Source organism: Melospiza melodia, chromosome 9 (genome assembly GCF_035770615.1).
Source record: "Melospiza melodia melodia isolate bMelMel2 chromosome 9, bMelMel2.pri, whole genome shotgun sequence".
Classification (NCBI taxonomy): Eukaryota; Metazoa; Chordata; class Aves; order Passeriformes; family Passerellidae; genus Melospiza; species Melospiza melodia.
In genome coordinates, this window is record NC_086202.1 from 16091632 (window position 1) to 16112249 (window position 20618).

The 20618-nt window shown below is 40.4% G+C and overlaps 1 protein-coding gene across 7 annotated transcripts in view; it reads left to right on the forward strand.

Moving 5' to 3' along the window:
* The first annotated feature begins 92 nt into the window (after nucleotides 1–92).
* The window catches only part of LGI1 (leucine rich glioma inactivated 1), a 28952-nt gene continuing 8426 nt past the window's right edge, over nucleotides 93–20618 (forward strand). The window contains exons 1-3 of one of the 7 annotated variants that reach the window (XM_063163506.1): nucleotides 93–205; nucleotides 16723–17171; nucleotides 17554–17625. In XM_063163506.1, the coding sequence (XP_063019576.1) occupies nucleotides 16981–17171; nucleotides 17554–17625 (263 nt within the window). In that variant the 5' untranslated portion in view covers nucleotides 93–205; nucleotides 16723–16980. The other 6 variants (XM_063163507.1, XM_063163505.1, XM_063163509.1 and 3 more) reach the window with 6 other exon arrangements.

Here is a 20618-nt window from a genome sequence, read left to right on the forward strand (position 1 = left end):
GCAGGGCCGCACCGCGGGCTCCCTTCCTCCCTCCGTCCCTCCCTCCGCCGCGGGCGGGCGGCGCGGGGCAGCGGGGCGCGGGGGAGGGCAAGCCGGCACGGGAGGGGAGGGGAAAGCCGCTCATCATGTTTAGGGGCGAGGGGAGTCTCCCTGCCCGGGAACCCGGTCAGCGGCCCCGGCTGCCGCGGTCTCCGCCTTTGGGAAGGTAGGACTGTGCCGCAGGGGCTCCGAGGGGCCTGAGCGCGCCCCTCTCCCCGACCCGGGTCGCCCGCGCACCATCCCCGGCGCTCTCGGGCAGGGCAGTCTCTGTTGCGGGGGCACGGGCTCAGACGCCGCTGCGGGTGCCAGGGCTCGGTGGAAAGGGTGCCTCGGGAGGGATCGGGGAGGCGGGGGTCGTTGTTCGGGAGGGGACCTCTCCCGCAGAAGGGGACGCTCCGGGCGGGAGGCCCCGGGAGGCGCCCTGCGGAGGGCAGCAGCTGCCAGGCGTGCCCGGGAGCTGCGCGCTGCCCCCGGCGCGGCACGGACCGCGATCCCCTCGGTGCGGCACTGACCGAGATCGCGACCTCGGCACGGCGATCTGTAACACTGATTGCTGCCTGTGCCAGCGGCTTCTCTCCTCGTCAGTTGCATCTCGCAGTTAGAACGAAAGGCAGTATGTGACTCAATTTCCCTCTGAGGACCGGCGGCAACTGGGCGATAAGAATTTGGGAGCCCGTGGGTTGCATCATAAAAAGGAGCTTTATAAACCAGAAGTATTTGCTGATAAAGTAGCTGGGAAGCACCAATCTTCGGCATTAAGTCATCAGGTAGAGCATTTAGCTGTCAATGAATTGGTAGTTTCCCATCAAACACAACCTGAACTGCTGAAGTCTGAAATGCTGTAGTCCATCTGGACTGTGTTTCCAGTTGTGTTATTGATTCCTGGATAGTTAAACCACAGACACACTTAATACAGGGAAATATTAAAAATTTAGATACTGCTGCTACCCTTGTAATATGCAAGTTGTAAAATATAAGTTGTAGGTGTTGCTTTTCTTCAGTAAGACAATCATACACCACAGCTGACAGTGAATCTCCTTACCTTGGCTAGTAGATCGCTGTTTTCAGATTTTTTTTTTCTCCTGACCTAGTGTTTGTGTTACTTGTTATGCCATTATTGCTGTGAAGGAATGCAAAGATGATGCTAAAGTGTCCCATGGAAAGGAACTGAGTGGCACTGTGCATATTTGAGTGCATGCAGTATTCTGCTGAAGTCCTACTGAATGTGGCCCATTTCCTTTAAAGGGCAGAGACTCTTTTGCAAGAATGGAATTATCCTAATTAATAATTTAAATATATCAAAATAAATAATGTATACTCTCAAAGCTGTAATAGCAAGCATCTTTTTGTTGTTCCTGTCTTATGGAAATGACAGCCTGCTTTAGTGTGAATGAATCCTGACATGATTCTAGAAACTGGGCCAACATATCATTGATTATGCACTTTGAAGAGGAGTGGGAAAGGTAGAGGAAAGAATTACAGTGCTTGAATCTCTTGGCATTGCCCTGTGGCGACAAAGCCTGCATATAGAAAAAATACAGTTTCTGGGACAGGAAAATTATCTGCAGTGAGTCCATCTATAGCAGCTGCTGTAGATGCTGAAGTTATGTTATAAACAGCTTTTCTGAGAATAACAGCTAGATAATTTCATCTTGCTATGCTATGCTTTTCTGATGTCTAACTGCGTTGCTTCAGAACATCACCTGACTGCATTTTATATGTGGGCTACAGTAAGCTACAGCTGGGGAATGGGTTCAGAAATGGCCTCCTAAATAAACTGGAATTTGAAACTGAATGTGCCCTTAGCGTTGGTATATGCATTATACTTTGCTCCAATGGGTGTATCTCCGTAGTTTAATTCCAGCAGCAGTATATTTTGACACCAAAAAGGCACTTCTCTTATGAGTCCCACGGGATTGGAAGATACAGGAAAAAGAACAGATGAGATGGACATAACTCATTACAGGGCAGGAGGTTTTAAGTGGGATTTCGAGGACTGTACAGCCAAACCTTAGGAGCACAGCTTTCCTTTACAAGTAAGTCAATCTGTGCCAATCTGTGCCAATCTTTACAAGTAAGTCAAGCTACCACTGAAGAGAGTATTCTTCTGAACTGGATCTAATGCTCATCTGACCACTCTTGCTGAACAGCAGAATTTAATTTTCTGCCACCCTAGCTCCTGTGACTGTCCTGATGTGGTGTCTGGATGAGTAACCCTGGTGAAGCGAAAAAATGTTAGGGATGGGACCGGAGGGAAGTGGGAAGTGAGCAGCAGCTCTCTTTTAGATCAGGTCAGCAGTAATGTGAAACAATAGTCTTAAATTACAGTAGTCCTGAACTTTGTGGTCCACAAAAGAGAAAACATCATTGTAGCTTTAACTTTAGTTCTGCCCTAAATCTAGAACGGGCTAAATAAAGTATGAGACTATGAGACCTGATGTATCCAGAAAGTTTAAGTCAGACATGGTACATATAGAGATGCAGAATTCAAAGTATACCTGACACATACTTATTGAGCTGTTCATAAGAGGTTCTAGTGTAGATTTCACAGCTTAATACCTTAATCTACTAACCTGTTAGGTATAAGGGTTTTTTCCTACTATGTAAGAAAAAATCTTGTTTGTTGCTACTTGAGTTAATTTCTTAATGCCCTGAAGACATATATCCCCACAGTTTTCCCTTTTTGTAGCCTGAGAAGGTGCTTCAATCTTTCTATACAGGTTACATATTGGAGAACTCTTACATTTTATTGCTCTTTTTCAGACTGAGTTTTCTCTATATATTTTTAAGAAATGCAAAGTGTAGATGCTTACTCCTTAACAGTATTTAGCCAGGAAGAAACACATCAGCCTTCCTGCAGAAGATGATTGCCCCCTAAGATCTTCTGGTAAAGTTGTTTAAACTCAACAGCCTCTGATCTGTTGAATCAAAATTAGTTTGGTTAGCCAATTAAAAAATTGTTCCAATTTTTAATGAAGCAAATCAGAAGGCTTTGCCAGCAGGCTTGAAGAGGCAGCTACCACTGGTATGGAGAGCAAGGGCAGGGCAGTCACTGACAACTACGCCCATTGTAAGCTGTTGCCACAGACCGCATTTGAGTTTGATTATGAGACAGTAATGTGGAACCATCAAGAATGCTAGTAAAACTAATATTTGTCCTGTTTAATCTTTCCTCTTTCTCCATTAAGTCAGTTCTTCTGTTGACACATGAAGAAATTACTTTCTAATGCTATTTGATATTGGCACCTTCCTATCTCCTACATGTCTGTGAAGTAAGTTGCCAAATCATTTATTTTTGTGTCTTTTGTACGAACAGTACTTTGGCATCTGTCATGTTCCTGATTTTTATCCTCTCCTATTTGAAACCCCCTAGTAATTTGTAGAAAAAGCAAGTAAAGCTAAAAATGGACGTTCACGTATGCCAGTAACATCACATTCAGCAACTGTAGCTCTTTTTCATTTAGCTGTACCCGTGTACAATTTCAGGGATGTGCTGTGCCTCCCAACAAGTCCTGAGGAAGGTATACACTACAGTCAGGCAGCTGATTCCCAAGCTTAGCACTTCCTGACAGTCAGGGAAAACCAGTGGGGCTGTACATGAGAGGCAGAGCCTCAGGCTCACCAGTTCACATCACAGGTACTGGTAGCTCCAAACTAGTCATTAATGATATTGTGTAATCATCTAGAGGCTATGTGGAGATAGCAGGCAGTGCATACCTGGTTTGTCAAATTCAATAAATGGTGTGTTTCACTTTTTTTTTCTCATACACAGAATATTAAACAGGAATCTTAACTAGCCACTAGATGTCAATGTTGCTGTGCTAAAGGGCAAATGCAGTTTTATTTGTTTGGCTGATAAAGTAATTTCATCCTGAAAAGAACTTCTATATTTAAAATATTTCCAGTATAGGGTCAGTTACAAAAAATAATCATGGACAAGCCCATGCTATGTCCATTATTTGTGTAGTTTTATGATATTTTGAAGTTGCAATTAGCTTTTCTGTGTATAATCATTGTTAGAAAGGTGCCTTTGAAAAATCTGATTGACCATCAGTTTCCTTCCTTGTTCTAAAATCCCAGACCTTTGTAGAAGTAGCCACAATCATTGTATTGCATTTCACTTGTTAATAAGATAAAATAGAGATAATGAATAGAATAGAATGGAATAGAATAGAATAGAATAGAATAGAATAGAATAGAATAGAATAGAATAGAATAGAATAGAATGTATATCTAATCTTATTGTAAGAGTTATTGAATTTCCTGAATTCCAGGTATCCATGGACATTTTCCTCTTAATTATTTCTGTTTAACACCATTGGATATCAGTGTCAGATACATTGTATGGAGACAGAATTTCTAGAGCACCAAGACTTCCAATATGATAGGCAATTTGAAATTTTGGAAGTGTGTATGTCTAAAGGCAGATCTGACAGATGATGGCATTTTAGAAGGATACACGAGGTAGAATTTGACCCATGGACCTTTGTTATTCCTGGCTCCTCTACCTCCAGGGTGAACTAATCACTGCCAGTCTCCACAACTACTTACTGCCTGGTGCACTGAAGGTGCTGGTTGTATTGTATTGTCTGTCTACAGAGCATTTATTTTGAGACCAAAGTTTGAAAATTGTTTTCATAAGCAGTTATGGAAAACTGAAGAAGACAACAGCGCACATCTTGAATTCAGATTAGCTTGTTCTGCTGTTAGGATTAAAACAAATCTCAAAGGCTCATATTAAAAATATAATTGAAACCTCCTGTTGATCTGAAAATCTCCCAAGAAGTCAAAGATGTGGAAATTGCAACCTCATTCTTAGCTGATTAACTTGGTCAACAGAATCCCTGTTTAGGCCACAATGTTAGAAAATAGAGCCTAAATAACCTGATTTATTCCCTTAGCTCCACCTCCTATGATATATGCATATAAGACCTCTCAACTTCATACACAATTCACAAGATTTTTTTATTACTGTTGACAGAAGAGCAGCCTTAGTCTTCATTATCATGGACTGAAGTAGCTGAAGTCTTGCCCCACAGTTTATTTGATGGTAGCATTACTTCCACTCTTAACATGCCAAAGAATCACAGATACACTATGGAGGAACTATAACTGTTTTAATTCCTAATACCTATTTAGTTTTATTGCCTATGAGTACAAAATTATGTAAGAATCTTATAATAATATCTTGAAAACCTGATTGCTTCATTAATTAATTTTGTTGTAATTAAGGGAACACTCAAAGCATCAACTTTGTTCCTAAAACTTCTGTGTACTTCAAAAAATTTAATTAAAATAAAGTTTTCTGCAAGTCTTTGTTAAGATGTATAGTGTAAATAATAGCAGTATGATCATGTAAAGACTAACTTATTCATTATGGAAATAATAAATCAGACTTTGATAAAAAATAATACTTAGAATCAACTCCCCATATTATCTTTAAAGCTTGGGCTTATTTTTGCAAAATGTACAGAATTTTACTAAATAAATCCCCTAGAGATATATTCTGTAGACTCCTGTCTAGTGTCTTTAATCATCACTGCTAGTTCCACATTTGTTTTGTGGCAGGTGATTTTTGTCTCCAGAGCTTAGTCTGGCAACTCTGCTCAGAAAAAAGCTCACTACAAGATTGCACATGCATGTAGGCATGCATAAACTTGAGCAGGGACTTCAGCCTATCAGGAATTTAATTTAAAAGTAATTATCAGTATGTACAAAATACTACTTCTTAGTTTTATCAACCTGCACTTGAGTAAGTGGAATACAGAAACTAACTCCTCTACCATGTTCCAGTTTTCATTTTAGAAAGGAGGAGATTTTAGAAGTTTATTGTGCTTAAATACCCTGAAGTATGAACTATTTCCTAAGAGAGCAAAGAATGCCTAATCTTACTTTTATGGCTAGATCTGCTTTGGTGGAAAGTGACTGATGGCATCCAGTTACGTAAATACAAGAGAAAGGCAAATTTGTTTTTCCAGTTTGATATCAGAGTTATTATATAAGATGAAAAAATCATAGAAAATAATAAGCAAGAGAAGGAAAATCTAGTAATGTGGAAATAAATAAAAGAAAACAACTGACAAGCAATGTGCTTATTTTCCTTAAATTACATTGTTTCCCACTGGATTTTTTGGAAGGGGAAAAAAGAGAATACACGAGCAAAGTTACAGTTTGAACATTGCATTTTTAAACCATAGTGGAAAAGATTTGTGTTCCCTCTTTTCCCAAGGTGCATTTTCATCCATAATGTCTACCATGTTTATATATTCATAATACAAGAATTGAGGAAAGGTACAAATCATTGTCAGGGAATGTTTTCTGAAGTCTTCTGTATAAAAAGGTGGCAGACAAGCCACTGTCATCTGAATCATGCAAGCAGTTAAGCACTGTTTTGTACCCAGCATTCTATGTAACCTGGAATAGAAAGGTCTGAGTCTGAGATATGATGTTAATAGAGATGTACAGTCTCATTCCTGCTAACACATTCCAAAAACACATGTTTTTTACACATGTGTTTCATCTTTACTTAGAAGTTGAGCTCTTAACTCAGCAATCCAGAAGGCCAGTTGTGAAAACTGTACTGTGGAGCTGCTCAGATGAATTCATCACAGTGTTTTCCACTGGTTGTCCTTAAGCAGTGAAAATAAATCAGAGATTATTTGCAATATACAGTGCTGCAGGCAGGTGTTTGGAATCTCACAGTCTGATTTTAAAAAAAAACTAAAGTATTAGAGCATAATATAATGTAGTGATGGCAGAACTGGCCATGACTTTATCTTACTAGTTCAGTGGGATTACATAGTAAAGCATTACAGTAGCTGCATGTAAAGGCTGTTAGTACCAGGTTGAGGTTATCAGTACCTGGTCCTTCAGTAAAAACTGAAGGATATAGGGATATAAAAATGCTGCTCTGAGCACTGAAGTAGGATGAATCAGTTAAAAATTCCTATTTCACAGTTTTTGATGAACGTGCTTATAGAGTACTGCTGTGAGACCTCATTTAATTATTAATACCATGAGACATTCTGCTAGAACTGAGCTTTTATTAGTAAAAATATACTACTGATCGCCAGAGTTTGTAAATAATAGAGATTATATTTCAAATTAAATACAATTTTATGTTATTTAATCACTAGTATCATTAAGACATGAAGTACTGAAACACTATCAACCTTTCTATTGAAAGTGTTTCCAGGACACTATTCATTCCATGGCACCTAAGTGGAATGGGAAAGATAACTATCCTAAATGGCAACCATTAGTCTAACTTGGTTACAAATATCAAGTTATGATATTTATAGCCAGCAACACTGAGCTGTGCAATATCCACAACTCTAGAAGTAAAAATGTCAGACTCAAAAAACACAGAGGAAAGTTATCTATTTCAAGTAAAAATAAATATTGCAGTTTGTACCCTAGGGGAGATCCTGCTACTTGCTGAAACCACATTCAATTTGCAAGTGTAAGTCAAAATGTTAACAGTTACATATCTAGATGACTGCCTTTCTTGAATGGAAACAAAACCACATGGAAGATAAGGGTCAGGATGTGAAGTGAGATCTGAGTGAAAAACATTTTCTTTAGCATTTCATAAAGCATTCTGTCAAGTTTGCATTACACTGTCCTTAAATATTCTGCTCATAAAAGATGGATTGTGTTATTTAGATTTATATTAGGGTCTGTTTTAATACTTTTTATCAATCTTGGTTTAGTAAATCCATGCCACTCTTTCCCTGTAAAACTTTTATTTGAACCTCAGCCTTAACAGAGTATTTGGCGGGTTTCTATAATATGAGTCTGTTAATGAAAGGAAAATACTATTCTGACTACCTCATTTATCTTAGATATTGTCATCATCCAGCCACAAATGTTAAGAACTAGAAAAAGTAAGACTAGAGAAGCACTTTGATATTTTCTTACTTGAAAACATCAATACCCACAGAAAAATATGCCCATACAACAGAATACTAAATTATTCTCCCAGTTAAAAAGAAGATAGTATATGAATATTAGTTTCATAATTATATGAATACTGTTGTACTGTGATCTAACACTACGGTGTGAAAAACAAAGCCTTAAACTTATGATGACATTCATGATTTGTATTGATTTGCAGTTCATTCCAGCCTTAAGAACAACACAAATACCCCACCCTTGTAGCCTCAGAGCCTTTGTGAAAGGGCATCACAGCCCTGGTGGCAGATGCCCATCACATGCATCCCCACGGATCCTCAGCAAGGAGGGATTTAGCTGCCTTTGGAACATCACCCATTCTGAATCTATAGCAACCCTCCTCTAATATGCAAAGCTATTTTTAGCATCAGGGCAGCCTTGAAAGCAGCAGGTAAAGCATGAAAAGAATGAATAAGTGGTTTTGGTGCTCGCCTGTGAATAGAAGCTATATATAGCTCCTGAGAGAGATCTTAATATATATGTGTATATATAATGTGCATATGAAGGGATATCTGCCTCCCTGACAGGGAAGCAGGGGTGTCAGAAACATAGAGTAGGCTATGAACAAATTATTACTATTTGTGACCTGAGCTGTTATCTAAAGTAATTATTTCCAATTGTTCTGTTTAAGAAAATAAATTGTTAATGGAATTGGGTATCTTTGATCCAGTCTTTATTTGCAATGAATGTATAGGCTTAATTTCCCTAAGTGAAGAGAAAATTGAACAGCAGGAGACTATTTGCAGTTCCAAGCTCTTTTCAGCCATTACTTGCTCCAAGAAATTCTCTTGCGAATTTCTCAGGTCTCCCTTTCCATGCCTAGGAGCCAACATCTCAGTTTCTGTGATGTTAGCTGTTCTCTTGAGTTCTCAAACCTGTCTCTTTTTTTAATCCTTGTCTTTTACTCTTATATATTCATCCATTTACTTCTAAAAAAAATCTTGGGAAAAAAGGCCACATGTGCCTTTGTTTAATCAGTACTGTGTGCCATTTATTTAGCTGGGGAGCTATGCTGCTTCATGAAGGAGCTGATTACTTCTTACTGGTGTGTTATATTGAGGCTGGGAATTAGGCCCTCCAGTTTTAATGACTCTTTGCCTAAATCACAAGGGCAGCAACAGTGGAAACTTACAGATGCCTACAAGTGATTGGTGTTGTTCAAGGTAGGGAAAATCCTTTAGCTTCTGAGCAGTCATAACTAAAATGTGTATTTCTCTGTTGCTATGAAAATTATATTTAAAACTATAGTCAGTTTCTTAGATAAGGATGTTGTGTTGGTTTTGTTCTCCCACTGCAGAGGGAAAGAGCCAGCAGCCAAAAGAGCAAATCTTTTCTTAAAGCTGTACTAAATATGTAGCATATTGGCATATGAGCAAACAGATGAAATGAAATTTTCAGCCCTCTGAAGTCTCCTCTGCAGGGCAAATATGGTTTGTAAGAAAGAGGGACTTTGGAGTTCAGCTTGGTGCAGTACTTGATGGAGAGTCAAGTGCAGTGACAGCATGCCTGCATAATGTAGGGTGGCAGATTTGGTATTTACTTAAGGTAAAAAGGATTAACCCTTACTGAAAAAGTAAAGTATTTTTCCAAATTTCTTGAGTTGCTGAGAACAGTTAAAACATCAGTAAAACACATTTGTGGAGCTATCACCAACAACTCCTTAAAATGTTTCAGTGCTGGTCCAAATCTCTGCTTTGTAAAGCATGTCGATTAGCAATGATGAAACAATAATATGTGTTTGATGAGTCACTTCCTTCCTATTGTGTAGTTCCTTATGTCCATGGCACTCCAGCAAGGCTTCTACTTGAACTATTTCTGTGACTTCAGTGGCACTAAGATTTCTTCCATTGTTAATTATTCAGGACATAGAAATCTGGTTTTAACAAGTAAAGACTTTCTCCTCGAAAGCCTGTTGTCTCTGCCGTACAACAAATAAATTTTCTATGTACATTTAAATAAATAATACTTTGTTACTTCTTTTCTGTCTGCAAAATGACAAGGAAAATTAAAGACAAGTTTATAAAGATTAGAATAGTTCTTCGGGGAGCCAATGCCATAAAAAGTACAGAAGGGCATATAAGATAGCACAGGTCAAGGAAAGGATTTTGTAACGCGCTGTCTGTTTTTAATTAGCATCTTGGCACACTGGAAGAGCTCAGACCTTTTTCCATGAAGAAATGTATTATAGACTTTTCTAGCTGCCAATTAAATGGCATTTAGCTACACTGACAGTAGTATGTTGTTTTGGGTCTGCAGAAAGCGCTTGCTCATGCTAGAAAATCTGGGACATTTTGTTTTGTATAGAGGGTTCTTACTGGACTGACTTTTCTATCCCTTCTATTCTGAATGCAGGCATGAAGGAAACCTATGAATAAATACCAAATTAAGAGTGCAAGGAGCTGGCAGAGGGGATAATTATGAAGTGTCAGTGTGTATACACCTGCTGAAAGTCTGTCCTCCAGGTAGAAGATAATTTTTAAACAATGCTAAATACTGGGGTGTTTTATGAGGTTCATATATTGTCCTGTTTGGTAGAGACTGAGGTACTTTGTCACCAGTTCTGTCCTATGATTCATTTAAATATGAGCATTTGTAACATGAAACTGCCCCTCAAGTGTGCAGCTCCCTATGCATTTTCTCTAACAGTGAAACCAATGCTCTCTGCCCACTCCTGTCCTCAGCTGCTTGTTCTGGCTCTGGCAGTTTTAGGGGGTTTGGGGGGTTGGGTTTGAAAGATTTGGGCTTGTTTAGGGTTTTATTTGTTTTCTGATTCTTTTGCCAGCTAATTTATTTAATCCAGTTTAAAGAACAGCATTAGAACAGAAACACCAGCAGTGATCTGTGGAAGAGAGCAGAATCAATAGTACTTGCAAGAGTTGGGAAGAGAGAAACCATCCTGTTAAGGAAAAGTGTTGCACAGAATATGTTCTTAAAATCACCATGCCAGTTCTGAAGAATGCGGCAATTACAAATTAAGCATAGATTCTCTCACTAGTATCATAGTTTTAATGTCTGGTAGTGCTATGTAGAGGGAAAAATGGCAAAAAGTAACTTGCCTATTTAAACAAGACTTCTCTTTGCTGAGAAGTTCATTTACAGGACACTTAATCTTATAGTAAGGTGTATGCTAGCTGGTGAATGTGATGTCAGTTCTACTGAAATGGATGGGCATGTTCACTGTGTCAAGTGTGTCCCCATTTCCACCATGGGAGAAGTTGATCTTCCCTGAGTAAACTACAGTCAAATTTTCATGAGAGTTGTCTTGAAAGATAGGAAAAAAATCCAGATTTCTGCAGCAGGTGGAAACCTCGTGTTCTTTTATATTGTCTCCTTTCCTACACTTCCCCCTGTATTAGGCGTGGTATCAGTTCCTGCTGTGAACCATGAAGTGGCACAGCTTCATACATCTTTGAATTGGGCTCTGGGTTGCTCTTGAGCTTGTATGTTTGCTCTTTCATTTCCCCCGCAACTTTAAATATCCATTGTTAGCATTTTCAAGGCCAAACACAGACAATAGAAGCAAAGCAAGAACTGTTTGTGTAGGTCTGGAGAGAAGTGGCTGGTTATCAGGAGAGCAGTTAATGTGATGCTGCTGGGTTAGGTGCTACAAAGCACACTGGTTTATAATAGAGCTTGGAAGCAAACAAAGCATCGAGAATCATAAGAATGTTGAAAGGTCTCAGTTGCAAAAAAATAAAACCTAATAGTAGATTCATTTTGTCTGGCTTTCCTTTGAAAGAAATACATCTGTTTTTCTTACAGAGAGATCATTCAGATATCAGTACATCTCTCCTGACATATTTTTCGTCATTGGTCAAATTCTGGTGTACCTAAACCAGCAAGCATTTCCAGAGACACCTGCACATTGACTAGGACACGCTCAGTGGAGCAGATGTTGTGACATCACTATGGAATTCTGGCCATGAGAGCTCACTTCAGAGGGAATCACTTCCTGGTCCACAGTGAACTGTGAACTGGCTACTTTACGTAAGGGAAAGGAGACCACCCTCCAAGTCTTTCTTTCCTCCAAAGCTGGCAGCAGTTAAGCAGCCATTTCCTTGGCTTTTTGACACAGGGACTGGCCTGCTTGTTCTGCTTTTAATGAAAATGGTATAATAAAGAAGGATACCCATAATACGAACCTGTATAGACAGGATAGGGCAAAGTCAGCAGAACTTTCCAAATAAAAAGGTTTGGGCAGTCTTGTGATCATTCCCAAGCTTGTCTGTGTTATGAGCTGTTGTAAAGGCATCTCAAGTTTTATTATGCCTAACCTGCAGAAGGCCTCTTCCTGGCAGTGACTCTTGGTGCCAGATCCACCAGGAAGCATAGTCTTTTCAGAACTGTTTAGAATTCACAAGACTTAGTTTTGTTTATTGAAAGTACAGCCTCATTCTCAGCTGCTTTAAATTTGCCATTTGCTGCAGAATTTCTTAAAAGGGTCAAGAGAGCCAAGAGAGCAAAATCTCGGACTCATGAGGTATTTTTAGGAGTCTTTGATCTCAAAATCCTTCTGCTCCAAACACAGTGGTAACATAGCAATGACAATGTTTTATTCTTTAGGAGACCAGTGAATACTGGGTGTGATTTGGGCTATTGCCATGTGGTGTAATATTATGGGCTTAACACCAAGCACAGTAAAGTCTCATCATCACCATCAGTGGATTTTGGATTAGGCTAGGTATGCGCAGGCAGCTCATTCTGAACAGAGAAAAGGCAGCACAGTTTTCTAACAGCAGGATGAAATCAAGGGTAGCTTTAACAGGATATGGATCTGCAAAGGGAACTGTACTGAACAGGAAGCTTATTCAAATTGTGTCATATGTTGGTAATGAAAACATTCTAGTCTAATGCAAATATGCAAATATAATCGTTGGCATGGAGTGAATACCTTGAAAATATTAAATATTTTTAAAAAACATTTTTGCTCTAAGTTTTGACCATTTGTGTCTGTTGTCCTCAAATATTTTAGCAAACAGATTTTCTTGTAGAAGTATTAGTATTTTAACCAGATATTGGAGAACGTGTGCTAAAAATGTATGTAATAATAATAATAATAATAATAATAATAATAATAATAATAATAATAATAATAATAATAATAATAATAATAGTAATGAATCTTTTTGCCCTAGAAAGGAAGCCATGGAAGTTGTGCTAAGTGTGACCAAAGAACACCAGCAGTGGTGGGTGGTGAATACCTCTAGTGGCAGCAGGCAAAAGTAGCTTTAATTTTGACTGTCATATACTTGTACCAAGATTTTTGCTAGATGGTTGATTATAACCAAAAATTGTCGTCAGCAGACAATTTGGATACATTGGAAGAAACAGCAATTTGTTTCTTAACACGCAGAGCCACTGCGTGGGAAGCCACCGGTGCCTAAGGCGTACTTGGCTCTGGTTAATAGCGGAGAGGTGGAACATGACGGCACATTGGTGCAGGACACGCTGCGGCCGCTCGCCGTGTGCCCGCTCGGTCCCGCTCGGTCCCGGCCGCCGCCGCAGCTCGGGCCGGCAGCGCCGGGGCCGCGGGGCCGTGAGGGCGAGGGGCGGCCCTGGCGCAGCCTCGGGCCCGGCCTCGCCCCCGCCCGGCCAGGCCGCCCAGCGCGGGCGCCGCCCGCGGCCGCCGCGTTGCCGGGATACGGGGCCGCGGCGAGGCGGAGGCGCGGGGCCCGCGTCCCTCAGCCGTGACCCCCCGCAATGTCCCCCTGCAGTGTCCCCCTGCCCAGCCCCGAACGCGCCTGACCGCCGGCCCCCTCCGCGGCACGGCAAGGTGCGGGGTTTTCGGCTAGAACGTCAAGTGATGGGAAGCAGAGCGAGGAACGCATCCGCAACTCCCTCATCCCCCCTGCTGGAACCTTGCAGAAAGAAAAATAAATGAGTTTCGAACCCCATTGTGCCTAGTCAGTACCTGAAACAGCCGGGAAAACAAGCAAGGGCCGAGGGGCAGGCGCTGGTCCGTGGGCGCAGCAGGCGGCTGCCCGCTCCGCTGGCCCGCACACAAACAGCCATGGCATCGGCAAAGGTGAGCCAAGTGTCGCCGGGCTGCAGAGAAGCTGTGCCACTAAAAATCCACGAACCACTTTGGTTTTAAACTGCTACATGGCAGGAAATGAGATGCTGAGCTTGGCAGAAAAGGACCCTGGAAAATGTGATTATGCCTCTCTTTTGATGGGACTGTTATAAATATTCATAATATTGCAATTTTGGAAAAGCGGTTGTTTTGGCATGTGGTTTGGAATAGAAAACTAACTTCCAGGCGCTTCTCTGCATGGACAAAACTGGAGTCAGGTTACTGCTCTGCTGCAGAATGTGCTTTTGTTACCGAAGAAAATACTACACTGCAAAGTTTTCAGGACGTTCACAATGTGGTTGGAGTATTAATTAAAGAGAAATGCCTAGGTAATTGATGGCGGATTTCAGTGAATGAGCCAAAGGAAATGAAACACAGGTTTTCACCATCAATGGCAAAATATTGCCATGGCAATGGGTGGCTTTGCCAGGAATAAACAAACAAACAACAAAAGGCCTCTTTCAGGAAAAAAGAGAATTTTCTGTTCTCACCTCACCCTGTCTGTGCCATTGGACATCTTGGAGGGGAGAAGATGGTGTAGCCTACTTATGCAAGTCCTACAAATCCAGCTTCCCTCTCAGTAGGTACAATTAGATCATTTCCAGAGCAAGAAGTCACCTTTATACTGGGGGATGGGAAGGCAACAACATTTGCTTAATAATTATTTCAGTGCCTTGGCTACTGTAATTATTTTCCATTTTTTTACTGGAGGTGGATAGGCTCGGAAATAACCCAGGTTTTTGCCACTCTTAGCTGGTGCTGCTTCAGGGAGGGACTGCTGACAGGGAAGGTTTTCTTAAGAGCAAAAACATGGGCCTGCAGTTAAATTAATAAAGACCTTTACAAAAACACAACAGAGAGAGCTAGGCAGCTGAGAAAGCACAAGCTGCCCTTTCTTCCCTGGGCTCAGATGCCTGGCAGGGTGTGCCCATGCACAGGCACTGCTGTCCTCTCCCAGCATGGCCTTTGAAGGTGGCCATCTGTCTCTGAAAGCTTTCTGGACATTTCTGGCTGCAGCAGTCCCTCAGAGGATGCAGTCCCACCACCTGGTGTGAGCTCTGGGTGTCATCCCTGGGAGATGGACCTCAGCCCCCACCCAGTCAAGGATTCAGCAGTGCTGGATCCTTGTAGCCTTAGACTGAATTCCTTGCAGTTTTGCAGGCTCTTGTTCTGCCCATAGCCTGTCAAATCCCAGGTGGGCACCTGGATATGCACTAAGGCCTTGCTGGGATTGTTCCTGAGGAATATAGACATGGCCTGATGTTCATCTTGTGATTTTGTGGCTTTTTGTGGCAGGAGCAATGAGCTAGAGCCAGGTGGCCTTGTGAAACCAAAGGAGGGGTAACCAGAAGTCAAAAGAGATCTCCTCATCAGGAGATCAGGTGTCCCCTGAGGAGGAGACAGCATCCATGTGAAGGAGCTAATAATGAGCCTGACTGTGTTAAATGTTTGTACCAGTGGGTTGACCCCAGTAGTGTTTGTAAGCTGTCTAATATAAACTATCCAATGGGGAAGCGTTAAAGTTTGCAAACTGTTAAAGTTTGCAAAACTGATCTAATAGCAATATTATATTGAACAAAAAAACATCCTGTGTGGCTTCCCAGCTATTTGGCATTGTTAGCTTTGTCTTACAATTCTTAATAAAGTAATACTTAGGTACTGCTTAAGTTTCCAATAAAATATTTAATGTATTTTGCTGTAAAGTCTTCAGGCTGAGGACTGTATCTCACAGAGCACTCATACCACACCTAGCACTCATTTGATTGCAGCCTCCAGGCAGTATTGTAAAGGTTCATTATTACCACCAAGATCTGTCCTTATCCTGTCACTCTTCGAAGAAGGTCCATTCTTAACTACGGGTTTAACACAGCTGGTATTTAAATGACAATTTTCTTTTTTTTTTTTTTTTTTTTCCCATCAAAAAGAATCAAACCAAGAAAATACATTTTTTAACTTGAACTTTAAATTAATGTTTCTCATATAGAACTGTGCTTGATCCATCTATGCCTTCATTTAACCAGCTCAGAAAACATGCAACAAATAAGAAGCATTCTTTTTCTGAGGGAAAAAAAAGGGAAAAAAGAGGAAAAATAAAAAAGGGGGGAAAAAAAAGAGCTGTATTTGGGATCTATTTTGCATGAGAAAATATTTTGTTTAGGAGTGACAGTCAAAGGCATTCTCTCATACATTGTAATATTTTCCATGTGTGGCAGCTTGTTTTTCAGTGGTACAAATATGTGCAATAAAGGCCGAGGATAAAAATGAATCTAACAGTTTTTGCAGCAATGCTTTTGATGGTTTCATTCGATTTCATTTTCCTGTGGATACTGCCATTAGTTCTGCTGCTTGCAATATGTGAAGCATAATTCTGAAAGGTTCATGAGGTTGTAGGGATCCAGTAAGAGATGACTGATTTCTCCCCCACACACATATACTCCACCCCACACCCACTCACCCACCCACCAGCAAAACATAATGCTGTACTATTTTTGGAAACAGGGAAAGGGCCTCCCTGTGAAAACAGAAAGCAGTGTATTTCTCAGTTACATCACTTTGCAATCTAATGCTGTGTTGTGCTCAGTGTTTTTGTGGTGATGCAAGTCTTTTTTTTTCTTTCCTTTTTTTTTTTTTCTTTTTTTTTTTTTTTTTCCCTTCAGCCGGTTGGATTTTCCCCATCTTACAGCACCTCGCAGGTCTCTTCTCTGAGCAGTACGTTGCCTGAGTGAGTGGAAACATACAGATCAGCTGCAGGTTTCTATCTACAAAAACAGAGTGAAAGAGAAAGAAAAGGGTTGGGAAAGCAGAGACAAATATTGACCTGGACTTAGAGAAAGACATCCAATGGCTGAATAAAGAACCCTGTTCATGTTTTGGGATATTCTTTCAACTGGCTGGAACGAGAGCGGATCAAAAGAATGGGAAATGCCAGCAGACCCTTTAGAAGAATTGCTTATTTCTTATGCCTTTTATCTGTGCTTTTGCTGACTGAAGGGAAGAAACCAGTGAAGCCAAAATGTCCTGCCTGGTGTACTTGTACCAAAGATAATGCTTTATGTGAAAATGCCAGATCTATTCCTCGCAGCGTTCCGCCTGATGTTATCTCACTGTAAGGGCTGTAAGCATTTGGTTATTTAATTTATGCTTTAAAATGAACTAGAATGTGTGGTGTTCTCAGTGCATACTCCCTGCTTGCTGCAGGGAGTACCTTCAGCATTCAGAATCATCAGCTAATGTGTTAAAATTGTGCTGCATCCTTGAATCCTGATTTTTATATCTCTTTCATCTGTCTGTCTGTCTGTGTATGTGCACACATCTCATTTTATACCTTCTTGTATAGTACATGAAACCTGTCACGTTATATTTGGGGGGGGGGGAAGGTAATTTTTTTTACTTATATAAATAAATTTCTCTGTGATGACCAGATCAGTCTTATAACCATGGATATATGAGGCTACATTAATGTATGGTTGTTTTTTTCTTCTTTACAGATCCTTTGTGAGATCTGCTTTTACTAAAATCCCAGAAGGGAGTTTTTTGCTCACACCATCTCTGCAGCTTCTGTGAGAAATATTTATATGATACAATTTTTGTTATGAAGTGTATATGTATTCATAAATATTTCAGAAAGGGTCTTAGTATTAATTTTATAAGAAACAGCAGCAGAAGATTTATTAGATCATAAAATACATTACTTTTGAGCAATTTGAAAGATAGTGCATGTTTAATTTTTACTTAGTATATTGCAAGGCTGTCTGTTGTCAGTACTACGAATGCTTACATGCTGAAGCTTTTGGTGACAGAATGCATGTTATCTTAATTATACTTTAATTAACATTACAGTGAGGACTTAAGTATTGCAACAACTATTTTTGTTTATTTTCTGCATTCCTGGGACCTGATCCCAGTGTAAAGCTGTCCATTTGCAACTCCCATCGACTGTGAGCTCAGAACCCCCCAGATCAGGCCCGTCATTGCAGTGGGACAGGTCCTGAAGTCCTTTTCCATGTAAAATTGCCATTGACTTCTGTGGAAGTTTAGTCACTTCAGTGGGAGTTTTGCCTTCATAGTACCTGGATTTGACCCTGCTTGTCATTTTATGGTCTTAAAAGTAATGACAATTTTCTTCCAATTAAAGACTGAAGTAGTTATTTAAAAATCAAATACTGTGATGAGGTATAGACAGAAAGAGAATATTTTGGGATGTTTAACTGTTAGCTGCATTTCAGCATAGGATTTTTACAGGCTCACAGGCTTTCCTAGAAATGTGGGCATACGATTATATAATCGTGAGCTATACAGAGGTAGAGGAGGTGTAACCTGAACTGTTTATAGTGGATGTGCTGCCAGCCTGATACACACCCAGATTTGTCTCAGAAATCCTGCAAGGCAGACTCCCCAGTGTGATCAAAACCAGAATCGGATGTCTGTCCCAAACCCACTTCCATGCGCTCTGGATGTGGTCAGAGGTGTGTGCTGATGGACTGGAGCTGTCTGGCTGTTACATTAAACTGGTGGCATACCAATAGCTGAAGCCCTGACCCTGGCTGTACTCTGCTACCTCAAGTGGAGCTGATAAGGAGTTGCAGACATACTGTACAATTTTGGATACAGGGTAAATAGGTAAATGCAGTTACTATGGAAACCTAAATGCTTTTCCATGGTGCTTTATTCCAGAGGAGCTTTTTTCAGGTGGTCACAGATCACAAAAGGGACACATTTCGCATAATTGCCACAATGGGCCTTCCAAATGAGAGGGGGGAAAAAAGCAGCAGCCCTGGTGGGGCTTGTATCTGAAGAGAGTGAGTAGGACATCATCTCTCTTGGCTACGATACACCACCTACACTTAGCAATCCCACTGCAAAGCAGGCAGATTTGGGCATGGTAGAGTAGGACAGACACAGTCATCTTATTTTGAGTTATTATAGTGCCTGGCACAGTGGGTTTGGACAACGTCTTATGACATTTTGGTAATGATAATAATTTCCATTTCTACTGTACAATGAAATGCACGTTCTGTGCTGCTGTTCATAAATGCTGCAACAAAAACTGTGACCCCAGAAAAGCAGGGTTTGTTCCACTGTGGGCTTTGATGAGTGATGTGTTTTCCAGATATATTTTTAACATGGTAGTTGAGCTGCTTGCCATCCTTGGAATTTCAGGCTGCTGATCTAAGGCAAATGACTCCTTTAACACAGACCATAGGAGCAGGATTGTATCTGTGGGGACAACACTCCAGTTTGTACGTGGGAAAGAAAAATTTTATCTTTGGCAGAAGATAGTAAGGGGAATAAGAATATGGAACACTTACGTTAATTAAATATTTCAGGAATTTTTAGCTTTGTATGATTATAGATGTATTGGTAGGTTTAATTTAGCCAACAGCAAGATTTAGCAGCTTGTATGTATTTCTATAATAATAGAAATGCATATAGAAATAGTCTCCAGCATTACGTTTTTGAAGTCCAAATGTAATTGGATATCTCCAATACAGCAGTCAGAGATGTCTAAATATGGTGAAATTCTGCTGCTATGATTATTTACTACTATTTTTAATGTAGTAGCCCCAATGGTCTCTGGAAAAATCATGGTCTTGAGCTAAACACTACTTGTAACTCCCAGTCCAGGACAGCTTTTCTTCTTGTGTAGTATGGACAGCATGCTCTGTGCTCTTCGTGCGACAACAAAAACACAGAGAACCTACACAGCTATGGTGAAGTGCCAGCAGGAGTGTTCCCTAAATGCAGAGAAAACCTCCCAGCTCTCATCTTCAGCACTTTTATCTCTGTGTATCAGCAACATGCTGAGGGTGCCCTTATAAACTGAAGACATGAAAGCCCACAGGAAGAAGGGAGGTAATCATGGCATCAGGATTTGTACCTGCTCGCACTGTGCTGTTCCTGCCAAGTGACACAGTCCCCAGCTACAGCGCCATACCTTCAGCCTCCAGCCCCAGAAGCAGCAATTATGGTGACTGAGGACAATTTGGGGCAAAAATACTTTGTGCATCAAATACATCTGATGTAGCCATTGGGAAGGGGTATGAGATGGAAGGCAAATGAGCTCACCAAGTGCAAGACCTATGCTGTAAGCCTGGCAATCTCTAAAATAGCAATACTATTTAAAGAGATACCACCCTGTTCTGTAAATTATTGAGTGGAGTGCAGAAAAGGAAAAATTATCCAGTAAAATCATATCAGAAAACTAAAATTAGTTGCAGGATTTAATAAATTGGTCTTCTGGTTCAAGAATTCTATTTAAATACTTGTTTTCTCTAAAACTGAAGTATTTATTGATTTTGACAAAAAGGAAGAATTTCCTGCTTGTATTTTTTCATACATTTCATATAGGAATATACTGAAGGTGGAAAAAGCACAATCTGAAACAGCCAACTGAGAAAATAAATTACCTACAATTTATTCTGAATGTAAACATCAACTTAAGAGATTAACTCATTAAGTGGATTAATTAGTACTTGGAAATCTTGCATTCCTGAATGTCTAAGGATGCCACAGTATGAATCTATTTATCCATCAGGTCAATTGATTAAAATAT